Source organism: Thunnus maccoyii, chromosome 10, assembly GCF_910596095.1.
Source record: "Thunnus maccoyii chromosome 10, fThuMac1.1, whole genome shotgun sequence".
In the NCBI taxonomy this organism is placed as follows: Eukaryota; Metazoa; Chordata; class Actinopteri; order Scombriformes; family Scombridae; genus Thunnus; species Thunnus maccoyii.
The window spans coordinates 34,466,069-34,490,801 of NC_056542.1; the positions used below are offsets into that span (position 1 = coordinate 34,466,069).

The following is a 24,733-nucleotide window of genomic DNA, read 5'->3' on the forward strand; positions in this document are numbered from 1 at the left end:
GTACTGTTAATATAGAGAACTACTTCTCAAAGATGCACAGTGAAAATTAGGATCCTCACCTGATATATTATTTCAGAGTAGTTACACTCAGATAATATGGGGAAATTACCAAAAAACTTTTAATCAACATGTCAGACATACTCATAAACACATTCACATTAAAAGCTAAAACAAGCTGAATGTCTTTGCTCCCAAAATCTGATATTACTATTTTTCCAGAAATAGACCAATCAAAAGTGCTGAGGAAATTTCCTTTACGTAACTCATAAGAATATGAATATATAATTTACTCAATTACTATAGTTATATGGCACTGACATTGTTGAAAACCTGATTCATATTTCTCTACAGCAGAATACAGAGTCTCCAACATGCTAAATGTACTGTTTTTAGCATTTTACCATAATCCACAATACATAGATATAACAACCATACAGTAAATACCAAAAAACTGTTTGGTTTCAGCCACTCCTTACAAAGCCAGACTCCATGTAACAATCTAAACACCTCTTAAACAACTGATGGAGATAGAAAATGAAGCTTGGCTCAGAAACTACATGGACCACTGCATGCTGTCACAACCAAATGCCTACTGAACCCTACAAGACCAGAATGACAGAGGACAACACTGCAGAGTTCCCACTCAAGAGTAAGGGGGAATATTATAGTCCAAATGGCCCCAATCCAGGTGTTGCCTCCTATAGTAACCTTCAGAGGACTGAAGCCTTGTGGCCTGGACCTGCACCTCATGAGCTACGACTTAGGGCAGTTTTATGCTTCTCCATACAGGTGTTGCTGTCTTGTTGCTCTCGATCACAAAGTGAATGAAAGAATTTATGCATAAATACTATGGAAAAATAACAAATACACATTACCAACCATCTGTGTTGCAGTGGTGGTACAGCGATGAATGGGTACCTCCACACACTGAACTGCAAATCAGATTGTACACTGCAGGTATCACCATCCGGAGATCATTCTTCGGGATCATATTAATAAAGATACATAAATCTACTTTTTAAGAGACAAAAGTTAATGATGTGCTCCTCCTCAACTCAAAAAGTTGAACATTCTTACCACCAGAATAACATCATTTAACAGGCAAAAATCTGAGGTATATCCACAAAACAAAAACCCATTAAATCAATCAGTCATTTAGATCAGATTTTCTGTTACTGACCAGTAACAACGTCCAGTGTAGCATCACATCTGTATTCAAGAGGGTTGACAGGACAAGGACAATGTGATAACCAACATTATTATGTAGGAAATACATTAATGTTAAAACTTTGTTAACAATATTGTTTAACGATATGTTCTGCTTATTCATGCCCACAAGTCATTCACAAATTAAGTAAACAGAGAAGACAAATTATTTTTCTGCACACAAATTTACTTTTTGTGGAAAATAAATAGGTGTAAACTCCAATTGGTGAGTTCCATGATACCTAGATTTACAGTAGCCTATGAGTTGTAATGATACACTTTAACACATGATGATTGACTGGCATGACATGTTTCCAGGTTATTGGTGAATAGACGAGGGACGTGTGGAGTAACTATCAGAAAATGTACTGTAGATTTACTAAAGTATCGAGTCGTGCCTCTTACTGTTTAATGAGCTGAGGTACAGGTGTGTGAGCGGACTGCCCATAAGGGTGCCTATTACAGTTGAGGGCTACAAAACTTCTGCTTTCAACAGTAAATAACATTTGTTATATAAAACATTTGCTTGAATTGTTAGATATGTCCAACACACATTTATGTTGCTGGAAGCTGGAAGTTGTGCCACTGTTTGCTGTGTTTAATACTTTGCTGTTGTACATTTTGTCTGGCAAATCATTGAATAGCGTGAGACAGGAGTGGCAGCAATTTTAAACAAAATCACTATTTTGTATTAGGTAATTTATAAATAACTGTTTGCTTAATCAAATCTTAAATTTCCAATGTACTCTGATTTTGCATTGAATATAGGTCATGTCAGTAGATAAAAAAACAAACATTTTATCACAGAAGAACATCCACTGTATTTTGTAAATTGTGAACGATTAATTGACTATTTATTGTAAATGTGGCTGACTATCATTTAAAGAAATTGCTTAAAATTTGCATCCCTAATCCAAATATTCTAAAAGCTGTACATGTATTGCTGAACAGGCTACTAATAGGAACAAACAGTGGAGTTTATACCTGCCTTCACAGTATGATTTACATTCTGCAATGGCTTTTTCATTGATCCACTTCATATGATGGGTCTACCAGTGACTGATGACCACCTCATCGCAAACGCCTTCACATTACATGTTATTAATACAACTTGGTCACCTAATATATTTCCTATATATGACAATATGAAGTGATAAAGACTGCTCAAATGCAGTTTTCCAGTTATACATTCCAGGATACTGAGGATTTCCAATGATACACTGTTGTTATTTTAATTCTGGCTAAATACGGCAGTACTTCTCTGAGCCTTATCGACCCATTCGTGGTCGTCAGAAGCAGATAGGTAGCGTCTGACTTAGGACAGAGCTACTGTACATAGATAACCAAATCTTGGCAACGGCAAACCAGAAGAAAAAGAAAAAAGGCAAATTAACAGTACATACTGTAATTCATTTACAGCTGTCCTGTGACATCACAGCAGCTGTTCTGAATCTGATCCCAATGCATCCCATTCAGGGAATGCAGTGGGACATGTGAAATCTTACATAGGTCCCACAGAATTCCTCTGAAATCAAGAACGATGACATCCAGTTAGAGCAAACTCCAGAGGTTCAGTGTACAGAAAAACCTATGGACAGACAGTCCTGTCCACATGAGTGTCGCTGCAGTGTGGACAGCAGCAGGCCTGTGCACTTCCAGTCTCTGTCTTTCCACCTTTCTTGTACACAAGGCCAACCCTGCTACCCCCCACCCTCCACCACTCCACCCTCTCTGCTAGTAAAGGCTCCAGGCCTGTTGATACTGATGGTGGGGGTAAAGTGATGAAGAGGTAGATGATGAGGTGGTGAGCTCACCAGGGCCTAGCTGCTTTCCACACACACACATTCAGTCCAGCTTCTCCTTCTGGACCAGCTTGGGAGCATCTACGAAGTCCCGTCCATTAAAGAGGATGAGGCCACTCGTCACCACACTCGCTATTCCCCAGAACAGGACATATGCCAGAGTCTCCGTCCATGTGTCACCTGATGTGGAACAGAAAGTCATAATGAGTATTGAGGGAACTTTCCAAAAATAGTAATGAGTTCATACATTTTTTGAGCCTGATATGAATTAACCTTTAGGATAATTAACCCCTGATGCTGTTATGTTGTTATCTGTAAAAATGCCTGTTTATTAGAGTTTATTCATTTCCAGTTTATCTTACCAGCCATTAGCAGGCAGATGATACACATGGAGAACGCTACCACCATGATGATAGGCAACTAGAAAAAGAAAAGACAACTGATCACATTAAAGACATGGGACAAAGAAAAACATACTAATCTATCTTCTTGAGCCCTTCTTACCGTCAGAAACTTCCAGTCTTTTAGGTCATGCAGTGGAGTGGTCCAATCAGCTTCATCCACAGCATAGTTCCCCAGGAACAGATCGATGGAGTCCTGCATTTAAACCAACCATGTGGTTCAAACTCTTCCAACATTTACTTTCTGCATTGATGATATTAAATACTTCTGATACTCAAATCAGTTCTGATGACTGATGTTTGAGTTGGATGTATGAATGAGAAAGAGAAATGCAGAGGAGGAAAATAAAACTGAAACTTAAGAGCGTCTGTCTCCACAGTAAATCATCTGCTGAGTGTTTGACAGTTATTTATTTCTTCTTAAGGCAAGGCAAGTTCATTTGTATAGCACATTTCAGCAACAGGGCAATTCAAAATACTTAACATAAAACATTAAAGCATTGAGATAAAGTGCAAAATAAATACCATAAAAGGACATTTAAGTACAATTAAAAACAGTCATTAAAGAGCTAAGAGAATAGAAAACAAAAACAAGCTAAAATAGAATAAGACTAGTATAAAATATGAGAATAAAAGTTACAGTGCAGTGTAAGAAATTACTAATTATTTGATTTAATAAAAGGCAGCGGCAAACAGAAAAGTCTACAGCTTTGATTTAAAAGAACTGAAAGTTGCAGCTGATCTGGGATCTGGGAATTTATTCCAGAAACGTTTTGTATAAAACCTGAATGCTGCTTCTCCATGTTTAGCTTTGACTCTGGGGACAGAAAGACGACCTGTCCCAGACCACCTGAGAGGTCTGGAAGGTTCATAAAGCGGCAGAAGATGAGAAATGTATTTTGGCCCTAAACCACTCAGTGCTTTATAAACCAACAGTATTCTAAAATCAATTCTTTGACAGACAGGAAGCCAGTGTAAAGATCTGAGAACTGGAGTGAAATGATCCAGTTTCTTGGTCATAGTGGACTTGAGCAGCAGCGTTCTGAATCAGCTGCATCTGTCTGATCTTTAGAATGTAACCGCCATGAATCGCTCGCACTCTCCCTTGTTCTCTCACTCTTTTTGAAGTCTGGAAGTTAACAACAAAACCTAACTTTACTTTTAACATTAAACAATGTGGTACACAAGTTGAAGCAGCCACAGTTTCTGTGTTTAACCAATCAGCGGTGGCCAGCCCTACAAACCACGTCCCCAAAGTTCCTGTACTTTTGGAACGTAAACCCCCCTGAAATGTTCAGTGAAATCCTGCAGTGCATTGAAAAACTGTTGGTTGGTCAAAGTTGAACCATGAAGTAGCTCTATAGAGGTTGTTGCAGAAAACAACAAACAATTACAACAGAAAATCTGAGTACTGACTTCAAAGATACACTCCCTGATTTTATCATAGTGCCCTGTAGAGCCTCAAAATGACAACTTAATATGGTGGACTCATTTGTAGTTTGGTTACCATGTGGACCATGTTGGGATGGTGAAGTCACCCCAACAGCAGACCTGTCCTTTCAATCCAAGGTTTATTTAACCTTGCACTGGCTAACATGCCCCTAATACTTTATATATTCATTGTATTAATATAACTATAAAGCACTGATCACTAATCCACACAAGTACTTTGAAGGTTTGGACCCACCTGTCTAAAACCATCAGAGAAGTTGTTTTTGTAATATCGGATCACAGAGTTCCAGCCGTCCATCAGCAGCCCCCACTGAGTCCTCTTCCCTGTCCTGAAAGATCAACATGTAGTTGAACCACAAAAATAAATAAATAAATAAATAAATCACTAATGTCCCCACATGATGAATCAAAGGAATTTTGTGATCCCTGAGCTTTCCTCTTATACACCATACAAAATAATCAAAATCTAATGGATTACATCAGAACATGCTCTTCAGAGAATAAATAACCCACTCCATTCTGGACACTTCATGAGTTTTCAATTTACACTACACTCAGGCCAAAATGTCAGCGTAACACTGTACAATCATAATCTTGACATATATCCTCCATATTGACTATTATTCCCTGTAAACCTGCTTATTTTACACTAACTTCACACTACAGCTTGCTCTGGTTGAAGCAAAAACTGGGTCCAAGAGGCTCGATACATTATGCCAATAGTGACTGGTCAGGGCACAATCAAATTGGAAAATGGCTCGAAAGATGGCAGTGTCAATTTCAAGCAGAAAAGTTGCAAATGAACTTGGACGGAACAAATCCCCATTTGATTTTGGTATTTCTTGTTTATATGTTTTTCCAGCTGGATCACCAAAAATCTCAGGATTCATGTCGTATGAACCATGATATCCACAGCACATCTTATAGGAATCTGGACATTATTTGTTAAGCTATATCAGCGTCTGGACAACATCTCCAACTCTTCTGTCATTAGCAGGTAGATAGTGTATGTTTAACTGTAGGATAGCTGTTTGCTGTGTAAAAACTGACCTGGTGAAGTCAGTCTTCAAGGCACCAGTACCAGCATATTGCTTGGCACAGGCATCTGCATTATCTGCCCAAGCTGCATGTGAATGAAACAAGGGGAGGGACAGAATATAAAAGAATTAGAACAAGAGGAAACAGATCATATTAGCATCCATGACCTGAAATGTGGCTGTGCCAGGAGTCCTTTCAAAGAAACTACTGAGGTTATTGTTGTGTGAGGGAGAGCCCACCGTTTTTGTACATCTTCTCAAAGTCTGCCTGCTCTTCAATCTGCTGGCTCATGTGGAGGACTCCCATTTTCTGCAGGCACACACACATTTGAGTTGAGAGGTAAGTCCAAAATGAACTATTCGACTCCTTTGTCAAAAGCTGAGAAATATTTTCTGGTGAGAGTCGTTTGGTACATTTTTCACATACTGTAAATTCATAATAGTATAGGTATAACAATTTTCCAAATCCACGGTTCAGTACAAACCAAGATTTTTGAGCCACGGTTTGGTTCACACCTGTGTTTTTTTGAGGTGGGGGGGGGGGGGGGGGGGGGGGGGTAACGAGAAAAAACACTATGAAGGCAGATTAGTAAAACTAAATTACCGTATTTCCTCCAATACCGTCTCAGGCCTTTATTGGAAGCAGGCTTATATTAAAGAGAGGCCTATATTTCTAATTCCCTCTTTTTGATTAGTATATTTGCTCGGAATTTAGTACAAAGCCTCCTTGTTTTCTGATCTGCTTCCGTTTTCTCTGTTAATTTTTTGTTACTGTGTTACCAGTAATTATGGCAATCTTCACCAACGACTGCCACCAAAAGAGACAGCTAACTTCCGGTTAGCCCTATGCTAACTTGAATGGGGATAAAATAATTTAATTGTGCGGCTCTTATAGACTTTCCAAATTTTATTGGACCGAATGGATCAAATTCTAATAGTGAAACAAGTTATTTCGCAGGGGTTGTGTGAGCTTTGTTACATTAGTAACGTAATGAGAGTTTGACCACGGGGGGAGACTGTGACTCCTATGACGAAACCCTGTCTCTTGTTTCAGGATCGTGGACATTTGTGTCACCTTTTCGGTCTCAGTTTCAGAACCGTTACACTCATAATAAATAGTGACCCTCACAGAGAACCAGGACTTTATTTAAAACAGGTTTATATTTGAAACATGCCTTTATTCCAATTTTCACCTGACTTAAGAGTTCATCTCATCATAATTTAGTAAGAAGCCTCCATGTTTTCTGATCCAATCCATTAGCTGTTTACCTGTTATAAATGAACTCAGTATGATGTACATTTCCACAGCACTAATTTTATTAGTAGAACATCAGAGTCATGTCATACTTACCAGTCTGCTGCTAAGTATCTTTTTAACACAAATACTGTTTTCCTTCATTCAGTTACAAAGTGTGGTAAAGTGGACAAGGCTGCAGGAGTGGTTAGAGACATTTCTGTGTTTTATACTTCTTCCTCATGGTGAAAACATATCACCACTGGAATTGTAACTCAAGCTGAGCACAGCCACTGTTCTCTATGGAGAACAAATTACCAACAGTTCAACGACCATTGTTCATTTTTTTTTTTTATTATTGTGTCCACCTCCTGTGTGATTTGTTCATGAACTGCTGTTTTGAAGGCACGAGTTTGGAGATTTGACCATCGCCATCGTGGATTTGACCATCGCCATGTTTGCTTTTTGGAGCCAGAAGTGGCTCAGTTAACACAGTGCATTTACAATCTGGTGACAGGACTCACAAAACATTTCTGAGGAAATAAACTATTCAAACCTGCCTATTAAGTTTGTGTTGGAATGTGACTGATTCATGAAAGAAGCCCCTTTTGTCAGGATTATCAGGATTTTGCATCTCCACAGTTGCTGGGGAGAAAATACTGCTTTCAGCTCTGTGATTGGTGGTCCAGTTATAATGTACATACATACAGAGGGCCCACTAATTCAAATGATAGTAAAGTTGACCAATCATAACCATAACTTCCCTCTAAACGGGCTTGTTGTCACTACTTTAGGACAAATTCAGCCCTCTGTGTGCTGTCTGACTGGGTCTGCACCATTACCACGCTGGTGCACCTGTGGTGCGCTGGGTAGGCAGAGTCTGTACACCATTGGACAGTTATCGTAGCCAGCAGATACACCAGACCCACTGCCAAATTTCAGGGGCGAGAGCAGTGTTTACATCACCATGACTACATGGCCCATACAAACACAAGTCAAGGGAGATTGATGAGACAGAGAACTGATGAATGTCATTCAGGCTTACATAAAATCATATTGTGAGCATTACTGTCCATGCTGGCAATTATTTGTCAGTTAGGAAAGCTAACTTGGCCTTGCCCTGTAGGTCGACATTGCTGTTTGTTTTGTCAGCTGACAATTATGTAGTTGCTGCCACTGGCTGAGAGATTACACTCCATTTAAACAGTATTCCCAGCCTTCGCCATTAGATGAAAGGGTGCACTGGCGTACTGAAATGGAGTGGACACTTTTTCAAGATTAACTTTTAATGAAAAGTTGGAGTTAATCTGCAAAGGCAGACCTAGACCAGAGCTAATTTGGTGCAGAAAACCAAGGCTTTTTTCAATTCCAGGATTTTGTTTTCAAGTAACTTTCGTTAATGCGATCATCAAAGGGTAAGTTCTTAAAATCTAATAACAGCAACCATGCCAACTGATATTATTCTGGTGCTGCTGCCATTGTGGTGTATGTTACGGTTTATTTGGGGAAATGGTCATTCAAGATTTAGTTTACTGTCATTTTCTTCACTGAAAACACACTGAAATAGCAGCAGCTACACCTATACTCTGTGAATCTGAGGTTACACCATGGTTACATTACATAATCAATGTTGTCGCAGTGGTAGCGACTTGTCAATCACAACATCTATTTTACTCTAAATGGGACCATAATTTATAAAATGAACATCATGATGTATTGAAGAAGACTTAATACTAGCGCTTGAGACCATGAACTCATTAGGAAAGTGTTTACTGAAATAATAAATCAAGTGAGAAGTAGGGTCATTTTCTCATAGACTTCGATACGATCTCACTTCTTTTTGTAGCCCCCTGCTGGTCATTAGAAAGAATGCCAGTTTAAGGCACTTCCGCATTGGCTTCACTTTTAAGACCGGGAGCTACCCGCTTGCATCCTACCCGTAGCTGTGACTGCAGCGAGCATCGGGCCAGCAAGCTCTGGATGACATTGGTACGGTCCAGACAGTCCATGCAGTTACTGCGAAATGTCCCCTCCTGGTTTGACAGCACCTTCCCATCTGCATCCACCAGGAAATACCTGCATCCACATACACAACATTACTTCTGATGTTGGGTATGAAGAGACATATTGGCACACACACAACGCAGAAAACACACTGACCCAAACTCATCCTGCATTTCAGCAACCATGTCCAATAAGATCTGCAGCCGGTGCCACCTCATCCGACTGCATTCCTTATGGAAGTCAAACGCTATGTACCTACAGAGAAGCAAGCCTTTAGGAACTGAAAGAGAAATGCCATATGTGAGGGGTAAAAGATGGTGGTGATGGTAGTAATCTTACTTGATCATGCCATTTCCCAAGCTGGTCACCATCTTGTCAAATGCTAGCTCCAGTGGCTTTTCTGAGCCATTTTGGTTGATCTGTGAAAAAAGGATGAAAAGAACTCAGGGCCAGAAAATTCCCTGCCTCTAAAAAGCAGGGGTAAACAGAGTGCAAATGGGATGTACAAGAGACACAAGGTTGTGGTGGGGAAAAGAAATGTGTATTACAGTTAATATAGGCTGCTCCGACCCTTTTGTCTTCTCCTTTTCATTTTCCATGAACACGCTTAATTCTCCCTAATTAATATTTATATGCTAAAGATTATATCATCATATTTTTTGGGTAATAGCCCCGGTTTATCGCTGGTGGAGTTGAACCACAACCAAAGTCTATATTTTGCAATGAAGACCACATATCATTTATTTTCTGATCTTATGATCTAATAGAAATCCCACTTCTGAATCGCATCTATGAGCTCTCATTCACTCAAATGAGGGAATCCCAGGGCACATTTGTATGGCACATTTGCACAATTTCATTTTCTAAGTAAATTTGGCTGTCAGTGTACTTATCTAAAAATACTGCAAACAATTATAAATGAGTATCCTACATTGTCATATTGGCACACTGATTTCATAAAGTGAAAGTAATAAAGATAGAATCAATAGATGTGATAAATAATAAAGTTTTTCCATCTTACCAGGTTCAAAATTACTTGTCTTCCATAGAGAATAATCTGTGAGTCAAAGTGTCTCTGGAATCCATCCAACTAAAGAGATAAACAGAGAAAATAGGAAAACTGCATGAGAAAATGAAGATAAATAAACGTGTCTAATGTAAGTGTAAAGACAGCTTACATGGTTGACTGTTTTGCTGATCTGTGGCTTTGGCTTGTACTTGAGATTGGGCCTTTGGGACCAGTAGAAGGGGATGGAGCCTCTTGTCTGTGAAGAAAAGCAGTATAATGCATAAAAATAACTTAATCCAGCTTTCATACACTCATTTTTTGTACTCCATTACAACTGTCACAGTCATATAGCCAAGTCCATGTTGGAGTCTACATTCTAATGTAGATCTCATCACTGGGCCACAACAGGAATGTGGACTGTGAGGAAACTGTGCATGAAAGTGGTAGGTATACATAATGTAAAATTAATTTAAGAAGAATTTTATTTCGAGGGTTAATGCTGTATAGTATTTACAGTGTGTGGTGTTAAGATTGAGAATTTTGGACTTACTGTTCCTCCACTGAATTGAATGATGATTCATTTCTTCCTTATGGCCAGTAAGAACATCACACAAAATCTGTCCTGCAGCATTATTGCTTTTGCTCACCTGAACAAATGAAGCCTTGGCACTGTTGTACTGCACTATCTGTTCTGTTTCCACATAGTTAGCAGCATGCCCTTCTGAATCAATGCCTTTAGACAAAAAGACAAATAACTGTTTGAAAAGTTAGAAATGTGATGGCTTGAAAGTCCCAGTGACAGCTTTTCATTGACTTAATGTCCACTGGATGTGGCTGCATATCGTTCTGGTCTTGTGTTGAAAAACTTCACAGCAGCTGCTGGAGACAATCTGCTGTCATTCCAGCCAGTGTGCCAGTGCCATTGAATACATCGGTGGAACATCCTAATCGCAGATCATGTAATGCTCTTCTCTCTACTAGACTATCTTTACACATTGGGTCAATTTTTGCGCGTCATGAAATTCACACATGAATGCATAAAAATGCCTACATTTACTGTCAACTGCCATGAAACTAATATGTATCTATGCATTTCATTTGTCACTGATTTTCTCTTTCTATACGTATAACATAACTAGTTTTTCTGTCATAAATGAGCTGCAAATGTGTTCTCAATTTGTTTGTAGAACACAAAAAATATTGGCAAATCATCACTGAACAATATTGGAAATGTGTCTGTTGAAGAACAGACTGAAGACACTTCAGAAATATTTCCAGTGGACGTGTGAGCTGTGATGGACACGTGAGCAATCGGAATGTGATTCAGTCACAACCAGTGGACATGAGGGGTCAGCTGAGTGGACAGCAGTGTTACCTCGGACATGGTAGCGGACACCAGCTCTGAAACAGCTCCTCCTGGAGATAATACTCCAATCAAACACCTTTCCATTGATGCAGCTTGACTTCATGATAATGACTAGTCAACAAATGTGTTAAGAAACCAGAACTGGCATGGAAGTTGAGAGTCAGCACTACACACAGTAACAAATAAGAATATATACAAAAAGTTCTATGCACTGTAATGTGCTTTAAAGATAAACAAAATATTATTCTGCTATACATTTACTGATATGCTTTAACTGCTGCCAAACATACCTGAGGCCAGCTGATTCAAAGTCTTTGTTCTGTTGGATCAGTGTCATAAAATCTTTATAATACTATAGTTCCTTTGTACACTGTGCTGTAGACTTGTTTTTCCTCATCTAGGGAATTAACAGTCATCCTGGTAAAGCACAAGACAACATTCCTCTGTCAACACATTTAATAATATAAAGCACATGGGACAATTTTAAAAGTCATAAATCTAAATATAAAGCCATAAAGGTTTCAATAAACCAGACACACCTTATTCAATTATTTAATGCTTCAGACAGATAACATGTTGAGATGGGCCCAACATTAAAGGTCTTACACTAAACACTTTCTGAGAGGAGGAATAAACAGTGGCAGTCAGACAACAATAGGAAAGGATACAGCCATGGACAACAGGATACACAAACTTGTGTAACTGTAAGATGAAAGCAGTGTTAGATTATGAAATGCTTTACTGATGCAGGTTTAGCATTCCGTGTACAATTCTTCTGAAAGAAAACTTTAGGTTACCTAGGAGAATGGGATGTCTCACAGTCAGATAGCCTGTCAAAAGTTTGGACACACTTTCTCATTCAAGAGTTTGACTGGTATTGTACATGCCACCATATTGGTCCTGGGCAGTAGCCCCTCTGAATGCATGCAAGTATATTGTGGGAAGAGGTTTATCCACTGCTACACCTTTTGTGTAATACAGAATACTTTGTCTATCATAAATGATGTTTTCACACCAAAATACCTCTGTTTAATGCAATGTAATAGTAAGGTAATATGGCCTATATGTGTATATATCTATGAGTTACACTCAAGCGGGTAACACCCAGTCTGAAAGGTGAAGCCAATGTGGAAGTGCCTTAAACCTGCATTCTTTGTAAAGGCCAGCAGGGGGACTCCACTAGCTACAAAAAGAAGTAAGATTGTATGGAAGTCTATGAGAAAATGACCCTACTTCTCACTTGATTTATTACCTCATGAAACACTTTCCTGATGAGTTTATGGTCTCAATCACTAGTATCAAGTATTCTTCAATGCATCATGATGTTCATTTTGTAAATTATGGCCCAACTTAGAGTGAAACAGACAATAAAGCAGCATATGCTTTAGGGCGTGGCTACGTTGTGATTGACAAGTTGCTACCACAGCAACAACGTTGATTATGTAACATAACTGTGGCATAACCCCAGAGTTACAAAGTATAGGCGTAGCTATTGATATTTCACAGTGTGTTTTCAGTTTACGAAAGTTAATTGTAACATTTTGGTCGCCTAAAAAAGTATTGTTCAGCATTTGGTTGTGATAAACGACCCTCTAAGGAGTCAGATGTTCAGTTTTTCCGGTTAGGACATTTTGTTTTAATGGTTTTAACCTGTTTTTTGCTGGCAGAAATTAGCATTAGCATTATCACTGTTAAGCATAGATTGTAAATGCACTGTGCTAACCAATCTAGCAGCTAGCACTATGGTCAACTCCACCCTCTGGTCCAAATATGGTCACTTCAGGAAAAATCAAACATGGAGATGGTCCAATCCAATTTGGCAATAGTCAAATTGCTAAACTCAAGGCTTCAAAACAGCAGTTCACAAACCCATGGGTGACATTACGGTGACTATGTCCATATTTTTTTTTACAGTCTACGGTTACATCCCTGAAAAAAGGCTGTTCTGATGAGACATCTAAATCATGATACTCACAGCACCATAGGGCTGTGCGATATGACGATATATATTATGTGACTAGAGAAAAATCGTCTATCAAAAATCTATCGTTTAATTTATTGCTCTATCGTTTATATCGTTGTGACGCAAATCCCACTCTTTACAGTAATTTTTTTGTCATTTGCAGTCTGTCCATCTTTTGCACAGATTACATTAATAAATTACTCTTCTTGGCTTTTTACTCACGCAGCTTTTATTGCACTTACAGTAACATAACGAGTTTAGTTGTTGTCAACTCTCTGCCGCTGTCTGTCTCTAGAGACTGTCTTTATTTGTGTTATTTACCAAATTTATGTACGCTCTTTTAATTTCAGCTTAGTGTATGAGAGTCTCTGCTACAGCCGCAGTGTTGAGCGGAGGTGTGTTGGGGTGTGGGCGTGTTTGTGCTTTAGAATGTAACCACTGTCAAAAAAATCTGAAAATAACATTTTATTGATCTGATTCACCGGCTTTCTCACTACCAGCACTCCCTAGCTCACTTGACCACAGCTGCTCTCTCACTCTTTTTCTCTCGTCTTTTTTATAATGAGTCGGGAAGCCAACAAAAAAAGTCTAACTTAACTTTTAATGTTATCAAACGAAGAGAAATGTCCTCCCCTCCTCCTAGTAACGTCTTTGTCCTCCCTCATGGCAGAGTTTACAGCTCTGATCAGTCTGATCTCCATCACACCTCTGAATCCCGAACACTTGCATGCTATGTAAAACACACGGAAGCGGCTTTATGCCAGCAAGGGGACCCAGAGGGGATGGACCAACTATTTATTCAGTGAATTAAAATGTGCTATATCGGTATAGATATCATTATCTGGATATGAAATAACCTATATCGGGATATGAGATTTTGGTCATATTGCCCCGCCCTACAGCACCAGGGTTATACAAGCAACCTAAAGCTCTTGTTCACAGAATTCTTTTAAGTGTACTACTGTGAGATAGGGGGAATCCCATATTGGTGGACAAGCTTATCTTCAAGAGTGACAGCTAGCCCCCTCCACCAATTACTGCAGATACCACCCTTGGGAAAGTCTGAGAAGGGCCTTAAGTAGTGGCACCATCAGCTGAAAGGAGTTTTTTTGCCTAGGCACTTAAATATATTGTATACTTAATAATCATCGCAATAATCCAAATAATCCAAAAAAACAGAATGGAATTTAAAATTATTATACTCACCTACAAAACCTCAATGGTCAGGCAACATCATATCTTAATAAACTCATAGTACCCTATTACCTCACTAGAACACTGCGCTCCCAGAATGCAGGCTTACTTGTGGTTCCAAGAGTCTCCAAAAGTAGAATGGGAGGCAGAGCCTCCGGATATCAGGCTCCTCTCCTGTGGAACCATCTTTCAGTCTGGGAGGCAGACACCTCCAACATTTCTACGTTTAAGAGTAGGCTTAAAACTTTTCATAAAGCTTAGCTAGGGCCATCACAAGCTGCCATAGACCAGCCCCTAGTTATGCTGCTATAGGCCTACACTGCCAAGGGACTTCCAATGATCCACTGAGCTCCTCTCTCTCCCTTTTCCTCTCCATCTGCACACATTCATGTACCATTGATGCATATTACTAACTTGACATCTTGCACAGAGTTTTGTGCTTTCTCGTCTCACAGGTGACCTTCGGTTGTGGACCGCCTGCTGCCTGGGGCTGCAGACTACCTACTGTCCCCTTGGTCCAGCTTGATGCCCACTGCTACTACTATTATTATTAGTCATATTTCTATTATTATTGTTGTTTTTGTTATTATTGTTGTCTGTGTATCTCTCTCCCACTTTCTCTTTCAACTCAACCGGGCAAGGCAGATGGCTGCCCACCTAGAGTGCGGTTCTGTTTGAGGTTTCTTCATGTTAAAGGGGAGTGTTTCCTTGCCACTGTCACCAAGTGCAATTTAAGAGTACAGTCTAGAACTGCTCTATGTGAAAAGTGCCCTGAGATAACTTCTGTTGTGAATTAGTGCTATATAAAAAAATCTGACCTGACTTGACAATAGTATCATACTTGTGCATGTGTGACATGGAACTGACAAAGCTAAAAGGTTCAGTAATCATTCTATCTAACTGTATTAAGGACTGGGGATGCTTGAAACAAATAATTTATACCATGTGTCGTCCAAACACGTCTAGATGCAAAAGTGTGCTGTCACAGATAGAAGCAGTGAACTGCTCAAATGAGGAAAATGTCACACAATTAAGTCTCTCCTCGAAAGACATTCCTGCTCAAGAGGAAGCTTGAGAGAGAACCAACCATCAAACCCTGCCCACTTTCACTCCTCCACAAACTCAGCCAATTACTGCGGAAAGTGAGCATGATTGTCTGATTGTCTGTATTTGGAAAACATAAAAATGGCCACAGCTCCTCCAATTCAAGTCAAGTATCCTTCCTATGGAGAAGGCAGCTGAACCCGAAGACAGCTCCACATATCCAATAGTTAGAAGTCAAAACAAATGCTATGAAAGAGAAGAGAAGTTTTGTCTTACCTCTGGCTGTGCAATGAATTCCCTCAACAGGTGGCCGTTCCAGACAAAACGCTGATCTGCCTAGAACACGGACAGTTACCATGTTAATGCATAGCCAAATACATGGACTAGGTCACAAAATACTTAAAATAAAGTGTTTCTAGATATAAGAAATACAACGGTACATTTGGAATTATTAGTTGAGATAGGAGATGTTTCTACTTGTATGTACATTAAAATTGAAGTAACTATTCAATTGTTTATGTGTTATGTATGAGGTGCTCCCCTTACCCTCTCTAGAAGGCTCATCTCCTGAAATTCTGGGCTGGTGTTGGCCAGGCGCTGCAGAGTGTGGGTCAGGTCATAGTCTGTTGCAAAGTAGAAGCCATCTGTATGAAGCACATTTTTGATCATGGACAGGAAAGTCTTGTTGTCTTGCATCTGAAACAAGAGACAAAGATGAGAGATAAAGAAAACTTTCAGACAGCAGATGCACATATGACACAGGTCCACTCAAAGTGTGTTGGACCTGCGTTGGACCCATTTATGAGACAGCTGTCACCCTGCTTCACATTGTTAGCTGAGACTGCAGTCTGCTGTGTAGTTCACACGGATTCTCTGCTTTTTCACCAGGAGTCGGTGGATGATCAGAGAAAGGTCAAGAAGAACATTTACATCTGATGACAGAGACCATCTTTGACCAGAGAGAGGTTACCATCTCCCCCCCATATACAGCCACCTGTATCATGTGAGTTTCATATTTAGATCACTTGATGACACCTAAGCGAGTTTTATTCCCTGATAAAGACTGTGAGATGCAGTTGAAAGTTCCCGAAAAGCTAGCAAGTGAACTTCTGAGTGGAGATTATTTTGTCCCCAGGTCAAGAAGTCTGTTTACAAACAATACAAATTTTGATTGTCTGTGAGCATTTGAGTCACAGTGATAACCAGGCAGTCAGCCAGAAGCAAATATCTTGCAAATTTTAACCGTATTTTCAGAAAATCTGAAAAAAATGTGAATTCATGCACATTTCCATCCACTACTGTTATGCGAATATCAGGAGTTGGTTCATAGAGATAAGCAGCAGTTGGTGCGCTAATTCTCCAGTCAGGTGCCATAATACCACTGCAGAAGAAGAGGGTGCAACAAAATACACAAGTGCCAGTCAAACCTCAAACGGTGAATGATAAAATAGAAAACATGATGGAAATATGGCTATCTTTATAATCTTTAATTCAAACTGTCAACATATACAGTATCAAAAGGAAACACAATCACACTCATACCATAGGCTCATACAGAGGAAACATCAGTCATGTGAGTAAAATGTTCGCTACATTAAAACTTACTTGATGAAGGTGTTTCCATCTACCATTTAGTGCATTAACACTTTTCTGAAAAAGGCAAAAACCACCACAAGAGAGCGTAAAAACTTTTGAGAATTTTTTTGAGGTTTTTTTTAATTTTGCCATTTCTATCAATCTTTTCTAATGCGTACTTCAAAATGTGTAGGAATATGTGCACTCAAAGAGTTTTTATGATTTTAAGGGGAGTTATTATTGTACCGAACTCTAACATGAAATTATTCATCCAGCAACATAACTCATATAAAAGTAGACATAATTGGGAAATAGTCCTCCTTGTTGCCCCACAAGGGAGGTCAGTTAGAATTATGATTGCTATTAATCATAATTATGATTTTGTGAGGGTATAGGTCTTTTAAGTTTAAGTGACTGAGCAAACACAAGGAAACACCAACAAGTTCCCTTTAGTTACATACACATTTATTACTAATACTACAGCAACAAGTACTAAACACTACAACATTTTACAAACAAGACACCTAAGTGAAAGGGATGGCTAGTGAATGAATGAAATGAATGATGCAGAGTTATCTATTGTGTAGTTTATATGAGAGACCTGATCAGATGGAGTCAAATCAACAGTACAAGAGCTAAGTTCTGAGTTGCCAGTTGAAGTTACAAATTATGAGAGCACTAGGGCTTACGCAAGTTGATTAAGGTTTTGCAGATAACTTGCTTGCTCCTGGCTTTTTGCGGAGAATGGAGTTTGATGTGCTGGGGTGAGAAGCTGGACTCTGGATCTTGTAATGATGAGTAAGCCGGCCAGTCCAGATTTAAAAGTTCCCATTGGAAGAGAGCTCCTGGTTTAGGCTCTCCTAGTCTTGATCCTTAACTCATGACTCTAGCTTCTGAGGTTTCACTTCCTTTTGTTCTGAATCACATCTTCAGACTAGCAAAATGCAAGCTTTCCACCAGCATGGCAAAAAGCAAGAAGAAACCAGCAAGAAATACCAGCCTGAAGTCTCAGATAAGAGACTGTTTTTAAAGTTTCGGTCTGCCTGCCCCGAAGGTGCATCCTGACCCATCCCAGGGAATCAGTCCCCTCCTGTCCACGGACAGGCGGGTACAATTCCTGAATGCGGTTATTCTTTTAAATCAAAGTATTTACAATTTAGCAATTGCATGATTCCTAATTTTCTAATTTTGCATTTTTGATAGTAGCTTTAGTATTCTGGGAGTGAAACAAGCAGAATGGTACTAAACAAGAGGTTAGTGTTATCAAGGATGATGGAATTATGTTAGTGGTAAATTTCTTGGCTTAAACGCAGTGGAATAAAAGTCTAACTGAAGCACATGATAACACATATATGATATACACACATATCAACATATAATATTAATTGTCTTTACATAAGTCTACATTTTAGAGTTTGTGTGTGTGTGTGTGGGGGGGGGGGGGGGTTGTTCTGGTAAATGTCTGTATGTGTCTGTATGTCACTGGGACATGTTGCGCAGCAAGTTCTCCCTGTTGTTGATGGTGTTGACTTGCAAGCTGTCTGGTGTTCTTCACAGTGGGATTAAAGTTGGTGCCAGTTCATCTTTGTGTTACTGGCTCTTGGAGGTGAGTTATGATAGCCAATGGTGAGGGTCTTTTATCCTCACCATTGGCTAAGGTGGTTTGGGTCAGTGGTCTGGTTTAGTGACCATGGGGACCAGGGGTTCCTTATCTGATCCTTTCTGTTTGCAGAATGTTGTTTAGATGGTCTGGTCAGTGAGGAGTTTGGAACTCTCACTTTTGTGTTATTGGCAAGAATTCCTGGGGAGTTGAAGAAAGAGCTGGGGCCTGTTTCAGAAAGCAAGTTAAGCAAACTCTGAGTCTAACCCTGAACTCTGAGTTGATGAACCCAAGATGAGAAACTCAGAGTTTTCGGTTTCAGAACAGCTGATCAGAGTCAGTTCAATCAACTCTGAGTATGTTCACTCTGAGTTAAGCGTGTGTGTGATGAATGAAAAAAGCCATCATCAATGGAGCTCAGATACTACGAGTCACTATGGCAACAGGTAAATAAAAGGCAGAGTCTCCATTTTAATCCAGTGGCGAGAGATATTAATGCATGTGTGTGCGGACGCTGCACATTTACCTTTTTAAAAAAAGAGCCTGAGTCAGAGCGGGAAAAGTGTCAATAAGTTAACAGAATAAGGTTTTATTCAGTGTTGTCCATTAATTCATCATTTACCGAGCTTACATTTCCTTAATGATGATAAAGTGGAATCTGACTGACTGTGTATCAGGGTGCAGCTACATTACATTTTCAATATATTTGTTCAACTTTAATCCGACGGACAAAACACAGGAGGCAGAACTGAAGATGAAAATATAGTCAAAGATTTAAAACATATATAGATCAAAGACATAGAGACATGACTGTAAGCTCACAGTCTGATCCAGTAATAATGTGTTTGGTGATTTGCACTTGAAAAGGTGTCGAGGTTAAAATACAGAATATTCTAAATTTTTAGACATCAATTTGTATCTCGGCTCAACAGCATTCAGTGACTTTATTTCAGCTACTTCAACAAATGTAGTAAATTCAAACATTGTCACTGAAATGCTGTTAAAACATGTTAAGATTATGCTCCCTATTTAACAATCTCACTTTCAAACTACATTCTGCAGCTTCATCAAAATCCTGCTCACTAAGCATATTAACATATAATCTCCAATATTATAGGAATTATGTTCCATCAGTGTGACATTCATTGATCCTATGTGTCTAAAGCTTCATACTGATTGTTTAAATTTAAACTGAGATAACACATTATGTGCGATAAACATTTCAGTGCAAGAGCTGCTCTAACAAACTGAAACCTGTGTTGTGTGAATTCAGGCTGTGTAACATTTGAATGTAAGAGAAAAAAAAATGCTGTTCAAAAAAGAAGAAACAACGATAACTTTAGATAGTCCTGAGTAACAAACTAATATCCAACCAGGATTTAGATTCTGACAGATAGTAAACCTCTGCTAATTAATGCACTTTCATACGGATCGAATGAATGAGGAAATGAAACAGCACCTTGGGCTCTGTAAGAGGGAGGAGACAGAGAGAAACTTAAGGTTTGTTGAAGAAAACCTGCCAGCGAGCAGGTTAGCTTCAGAGTCAGTTACTGCAGTAACTGACCCCAAGTTTAAGTTAGCTCTCTTTCTGGAACTGAAAACCCAGTTCCCTCATCCCTCATCTCAGGGTGAACAAACTCAGAGTTTTCACTAAACCCACTTTCTGAAACAGGCCCCAGGTCTGTTGTTTGAGGCTTGTACTGTCTGCCTTCAAAACATGCAGGGACCATACAGCATAAAAATACATTGATGGAAATGTGGCTAGTGTGTATCAGGCAGAAACACTGCAACAAACAGGTATTGTGAATTTGTAAATTAAACATTCTCATTATATTCTGGATTATTACACAATGAAGGTTAGTCATTTCTGCTAAATCACTACTGAATCATGATGATATGCTCATATGGCATAATCATTTTAGAAAATGTTTTGTGTGACGAGTTCTGTCTGATATAATACATAACAGTAAATCACATTTGACATTTATTTGATTATCTTATGTGTGATTTTGCATATATTTGCCATACTGTAAAATACGTATATCAGTACTGGCAAACATTTATTATATTGTTGATATTGCTTTCAACTGTAGTGCCCAACCCTACTATATTTTCACCTTGAAACATTTAATGTGACCCAACTTCAATAAAACAGCCTTATTGAGTTCATGGATGAAGAGCTGCTCCTGGTGTCTAATATAGTTGGACTGTCTGAGCATGTGAAAACTCAGCTGAGCATTCTTCATTGTGTAGTCTTCATTTGTAGCAATTTAATTTATAGGTTTGGAACCATGTAATTTATAGCCAAAACTAAAGAGTTTTGGCTATAAAGAGTGAGATAGCGGAGCAGAGTTTTTAGCTTTGGGTACACGTGAATACAACACCTGTAGAAAAGGTGTTCAGAAGCAGAGCTTTTGGATGATGGACAGACAAACGTTGCATTTTGAGGCCCCACTGAAAGCCAGGAGATTATCAGGTAGAGACTTTCCCTGCCACAAGTACAATCAGGAGCCATAGCAGTAAAAGACAGAAGGTCTACCTGGTTGTCTGTCAGGTGTAGTATTGTCTTCTTATAGGAGATTATGTCAAAGTCCAGAGCCTTCCACACAGCGTGGCCCAGCAGATCCCCCACCTTCTTCTTCTTTGTGATGACAACCAGGTACACACCTAATATACAGGTGATTGGAAATGACAATGCACAGCAGAGCACTAGTATAGCTATACATAGCTAGAATCCCTCAGTTCTCTAATAGCTGATGGTTCCCATACTTCCCAGGTCTTGCTGAAACGTAAACTTCCTGCATTACATACTGAACCTACCTGCCACCAAACGTATGGTCCCCATGAGTCCACAAATCGGCCTGGTCTCAGCAGATGCAGGGATGTCCCTCCTCACTGAGGACCATAGAGGGAACATAACACTGGTTAGTGACAGTGTGCTCTAAAGACAAACGGCTGTAGAATCATCTGAACTACAGCTGGAGCTAATGGCACTATTTTTGTTATTGATGAATCTCTAAATTATTTTATTAATTAATTGTCTATTTGCACTCCTGATAAACTTTGATAAAGAGTTGTCAGAGACTAAAGTGATGCCTTAAAACTTTTTTAATATGAGCTAAAAATCAGATGAAACAGAGAAAAGCAAGCAAAGTCCTCACATAACTGAATAACTAGATCTAGTACATGTCTGGCATTTTTACTCACTAAAGGACAAACACAATTAATCAGAATTGTGACAATCCCAGCATGTGTCAGCATGCATGAGGAGGCTTTATACCTATAAAACAATATTACGCAGAACTCTCTCCCAGTCCGAGAGTTTAAGAGCAAAAGCAGTGTTTCCCCTAGGTTGACTGCTTTGGCCTGGATGCGGTGCCAGGGGGGTGGGGCGGAACACATTTCTCCATTCTCTATTTCTCTGTTTAGTGTCGTCAGGTTAGGCTAATCCTTTGTTGCTAGCTTCGGGGTTAACCCCCTTCACTTTTCCAGCAGTTGGGGAAAAAACAGACATGACTTTTCTTGGTCTTGAGAAGCTGCAGTATTTATTAACTGACACATTGTATCCTGTACTGTACATTTACTGCCAGATTGACACCTTACTGCTAACCGCTTCCTCTGCTCCGCTTCTTTGATGTTGTACAGTGTCCTGTATAGTATCTGAGCAGACGAGTGCGGCAGGAAACTTTGGACAAGAGTCAGCCTCTCTTCACTTCCTGCGTGAACTATATACTGATGTTCAGCTGCAGTTTTTGAACCAATGGCAGCACCTGAGAGTTCTGATTCACCTTCAAATTGTGACTGCATCAGTCTTTCAGTCTGTCAGGACTCTAACATGCCTGTGCCCAGTGGCCCATTGTCTCATAATCTGCCTGTGTACATCTGCGATTGGAGTGGGAAAACTGCAATGCTGGATGAACAACTGAGCAACTCAAACCTAACATCAAAATCCAGTTTGATGACCTTCATTGTTTCTGCTGATCAGTGTTGTTACTTTGTAACATGTTATTCCCCAAACTGCTGATGTTGTGCTTTTGTGACATGTTGCATATTCCTCACTGAGCTTGTGTTTAATCAAACTACAGCACAGCATGAGACACACTGCACCAAGGGGGGAAGAACAGGCATAATAGAGGCCCAACAGTTCATTTTTGCCCCAGGCCCCCAAACAGGTCAATCCAGCCATGTTACTGTACCTTTATCTATACATTTTAGGTTGTCTGGAGGAACATACGTACCTTTACAGTTTCTTTACATGCAGCTGAGCTGACTACTGTTACACTACTTTGAGCATGGAGCAGTGCCTTTATATCTGATCAGCATGTTCTTACTACACATGTACTGGAGCTCAGTCACCTAACCTGTGCTTACCTGTGAGAGTCATCTCAGTTGACACCCTGTCAATAGCCAGGACATCCACAGAGCCATCATCACAAGCCTCTATGTAAAATTTTTCTGGTGTGGTGCGCCTGGTCAGACAAAGACAAGAGCTGTTTCAAAAGCAGGTTGACAGAAACCAAAGCCGTTTTTGTAATCACATCAATCAAACAAAATAATGTGATCATGAGCCAGAGACAGCTGGAAGGAGGTAACAGAACTGACAGGAAATACATATTAACGTTAGCTATTTCAGCTAATGTGACACTGCTGAAGCAGCTGGTCACTGTTTAGCACTGCAAATGCATCGAAACTGAGTTGTTGTGCAGACTTCCATTCATTGAGTCTCCTGAAACCTAGCTTCACTCAGAGGAACAGGATCCCGTTAAATAAAGTAATGTGAACCATGCCATGCTATCATAAACTGTGTGGAAGCAAACGTAGCGTTAGCTGCAGGACAGTAACACGATGCAGCGTTGACATGTTTAGCTGATGTACCGTTCAGACTGTTCATATGAAATCCTTACAAACACTCCTCGCTATTTCATTCTGTAGCAACACAAATCAAAGCGATGTGATGTTACTATATTGTTTCACAAGACTTACAAGTTGAAACTATCATAGGTGCTCGCCATCTTTCCTCCTGTATGACCTCCGTGACGTGTCAGAGTCAACGTCAGGCAACGTCAAACACCGGCTTCTTCTGGCTTCAGACAAGAGCCTCCTCCTCATGGATGTATTATAAGAACTGGATACCGGACCAAAAATGGCGCCCGTTCAGTCCAATAAGAACTGCTTGCCTGCTTGTCATACGCCAAAAAATGTTTCTAGCTTCCGGGTTTGCTTCCGCGTTGTGCGGCCCACTGAATGTGCGCGGTAGTGTTTCCCCCGGTCAGCCCATAGACTTTACATTGTGATGACGTAACGGATTTTAAATCACTTTTCTAGGCTTGAGGAAAGTTTTACAAATATAAAACCTCCATGAATCAATAGTTCATAATAGAAAGAGTCACAACTGACGTTGTTTGCAGTTCGAGGTGTCCTGTTAACAGTTTTACAGACGTCTGTTTTACAATGTCCTCTGTCTTAATACTACAGAGGACTCTTATGTTAACTTTAGTCCCTCCCAAATTGATAATCTTGTTGATAGTGCTGCAGGCTCATTTCGAATAACACTCAACTCCATCGCCCTCTTAAAAAGGAAAATAATAAAACATAAGAGGTTAACTCCATGGTATAACTCCCAAACCTGCAAATTAAAGCAAACATTGCGAAAATTGGAAAGGATTTGGTGTTCCACCAAAGTGGAAGAATCTCACTTAGTCTGGCAAGATAGTCTTAAAACATAAAAGAAGGCCCTCTGTAATGCCAGAGTCGCCTATTACTAAGCATTAATAGAAGAGAATAAAAACAGCCCTAGGTTTTCAGCACTTTGGCCAGGCTGACGAAGAGTCATAACTCTATTGATC

The 24,733-nt window shown here is 39.6% G+C and overlaps 1 protein-coding gene across 1 annotated transcript; it reads right to left on the minus strand.

Annotated features, from left to right (window-relative positions):
* Positions 1 to 92: 92 nt before the first annotated feature.
* On the minus strand, positions 93 to 24,105 carry LOC121905571 (phosphatidylinositol-3-phosphatase SAC1-B). Its single transcript, XM_042423897.1, has 20 exons — positions 23,871 to 24,105; positions 23,259 to 23,356; positions 21,708 to 21,782; positions 21,427 to 21,554; positions 16,259 to 16,408; positions 15,989 to 16,048; positions 12,180 to 12,213; positions 11,521 to 11,622; positions 10,793 to 10,878; positions 10,315 to 10,401; positions 10,158 to 10,226; positions 9,476 to 9,555; positions 9,293 to 9,391; positions 9,070 to 9,208; positions 6,139 to 6,208; positions 5,912 to 5,984; positions 5,097 to 5,190; positions 3,513 to 3,605; positions 3,371 to 3,428; positions 93 to 3,188 (listed from the first exon to the last, which is right to left on the minus strand). Exons 1-20 carry the CDS (start codon positions 23,897 to 23,899, stop codon positions 3,052 to 3,054), a joined length of 1,761 nt encoding a protein of 586 aa, XP_042279831.1. The 5' UTR covers positions 23,900 to 24,105; the 3' UTR covers positions 93 to 3,051.
* Between the last annotated feature and the right edge of the window lie 628 nt (positions 24,106 to 24,733).

What these genes read in the sequence shown, in the direction of transcription:
- LOC121905571 (XM_042423897.1), bottom strand. Translation starts at nt 23,899, where the DNA reads ATGGCGAGCACCTATGATAGTTTCAACTT. An exon ending in GACCATACGTTTGGTGGCAG is followed by an intron (nt 21,555 to 21,707) that starts GTAGGTTCAGTA and finishes CCTGTATATTAG; the next exon opens with GTGTGTACCTGGTTGTCATC. An exon ending in TTGAAGACTGACTTCACCAG is followed by an intron (nt 5,191 to 5,911) that starts GTCAGTTTTTAC and finishes TTGATCTTTCAG; the next exon opens with GACAGGGAAGAGGACTCAGT.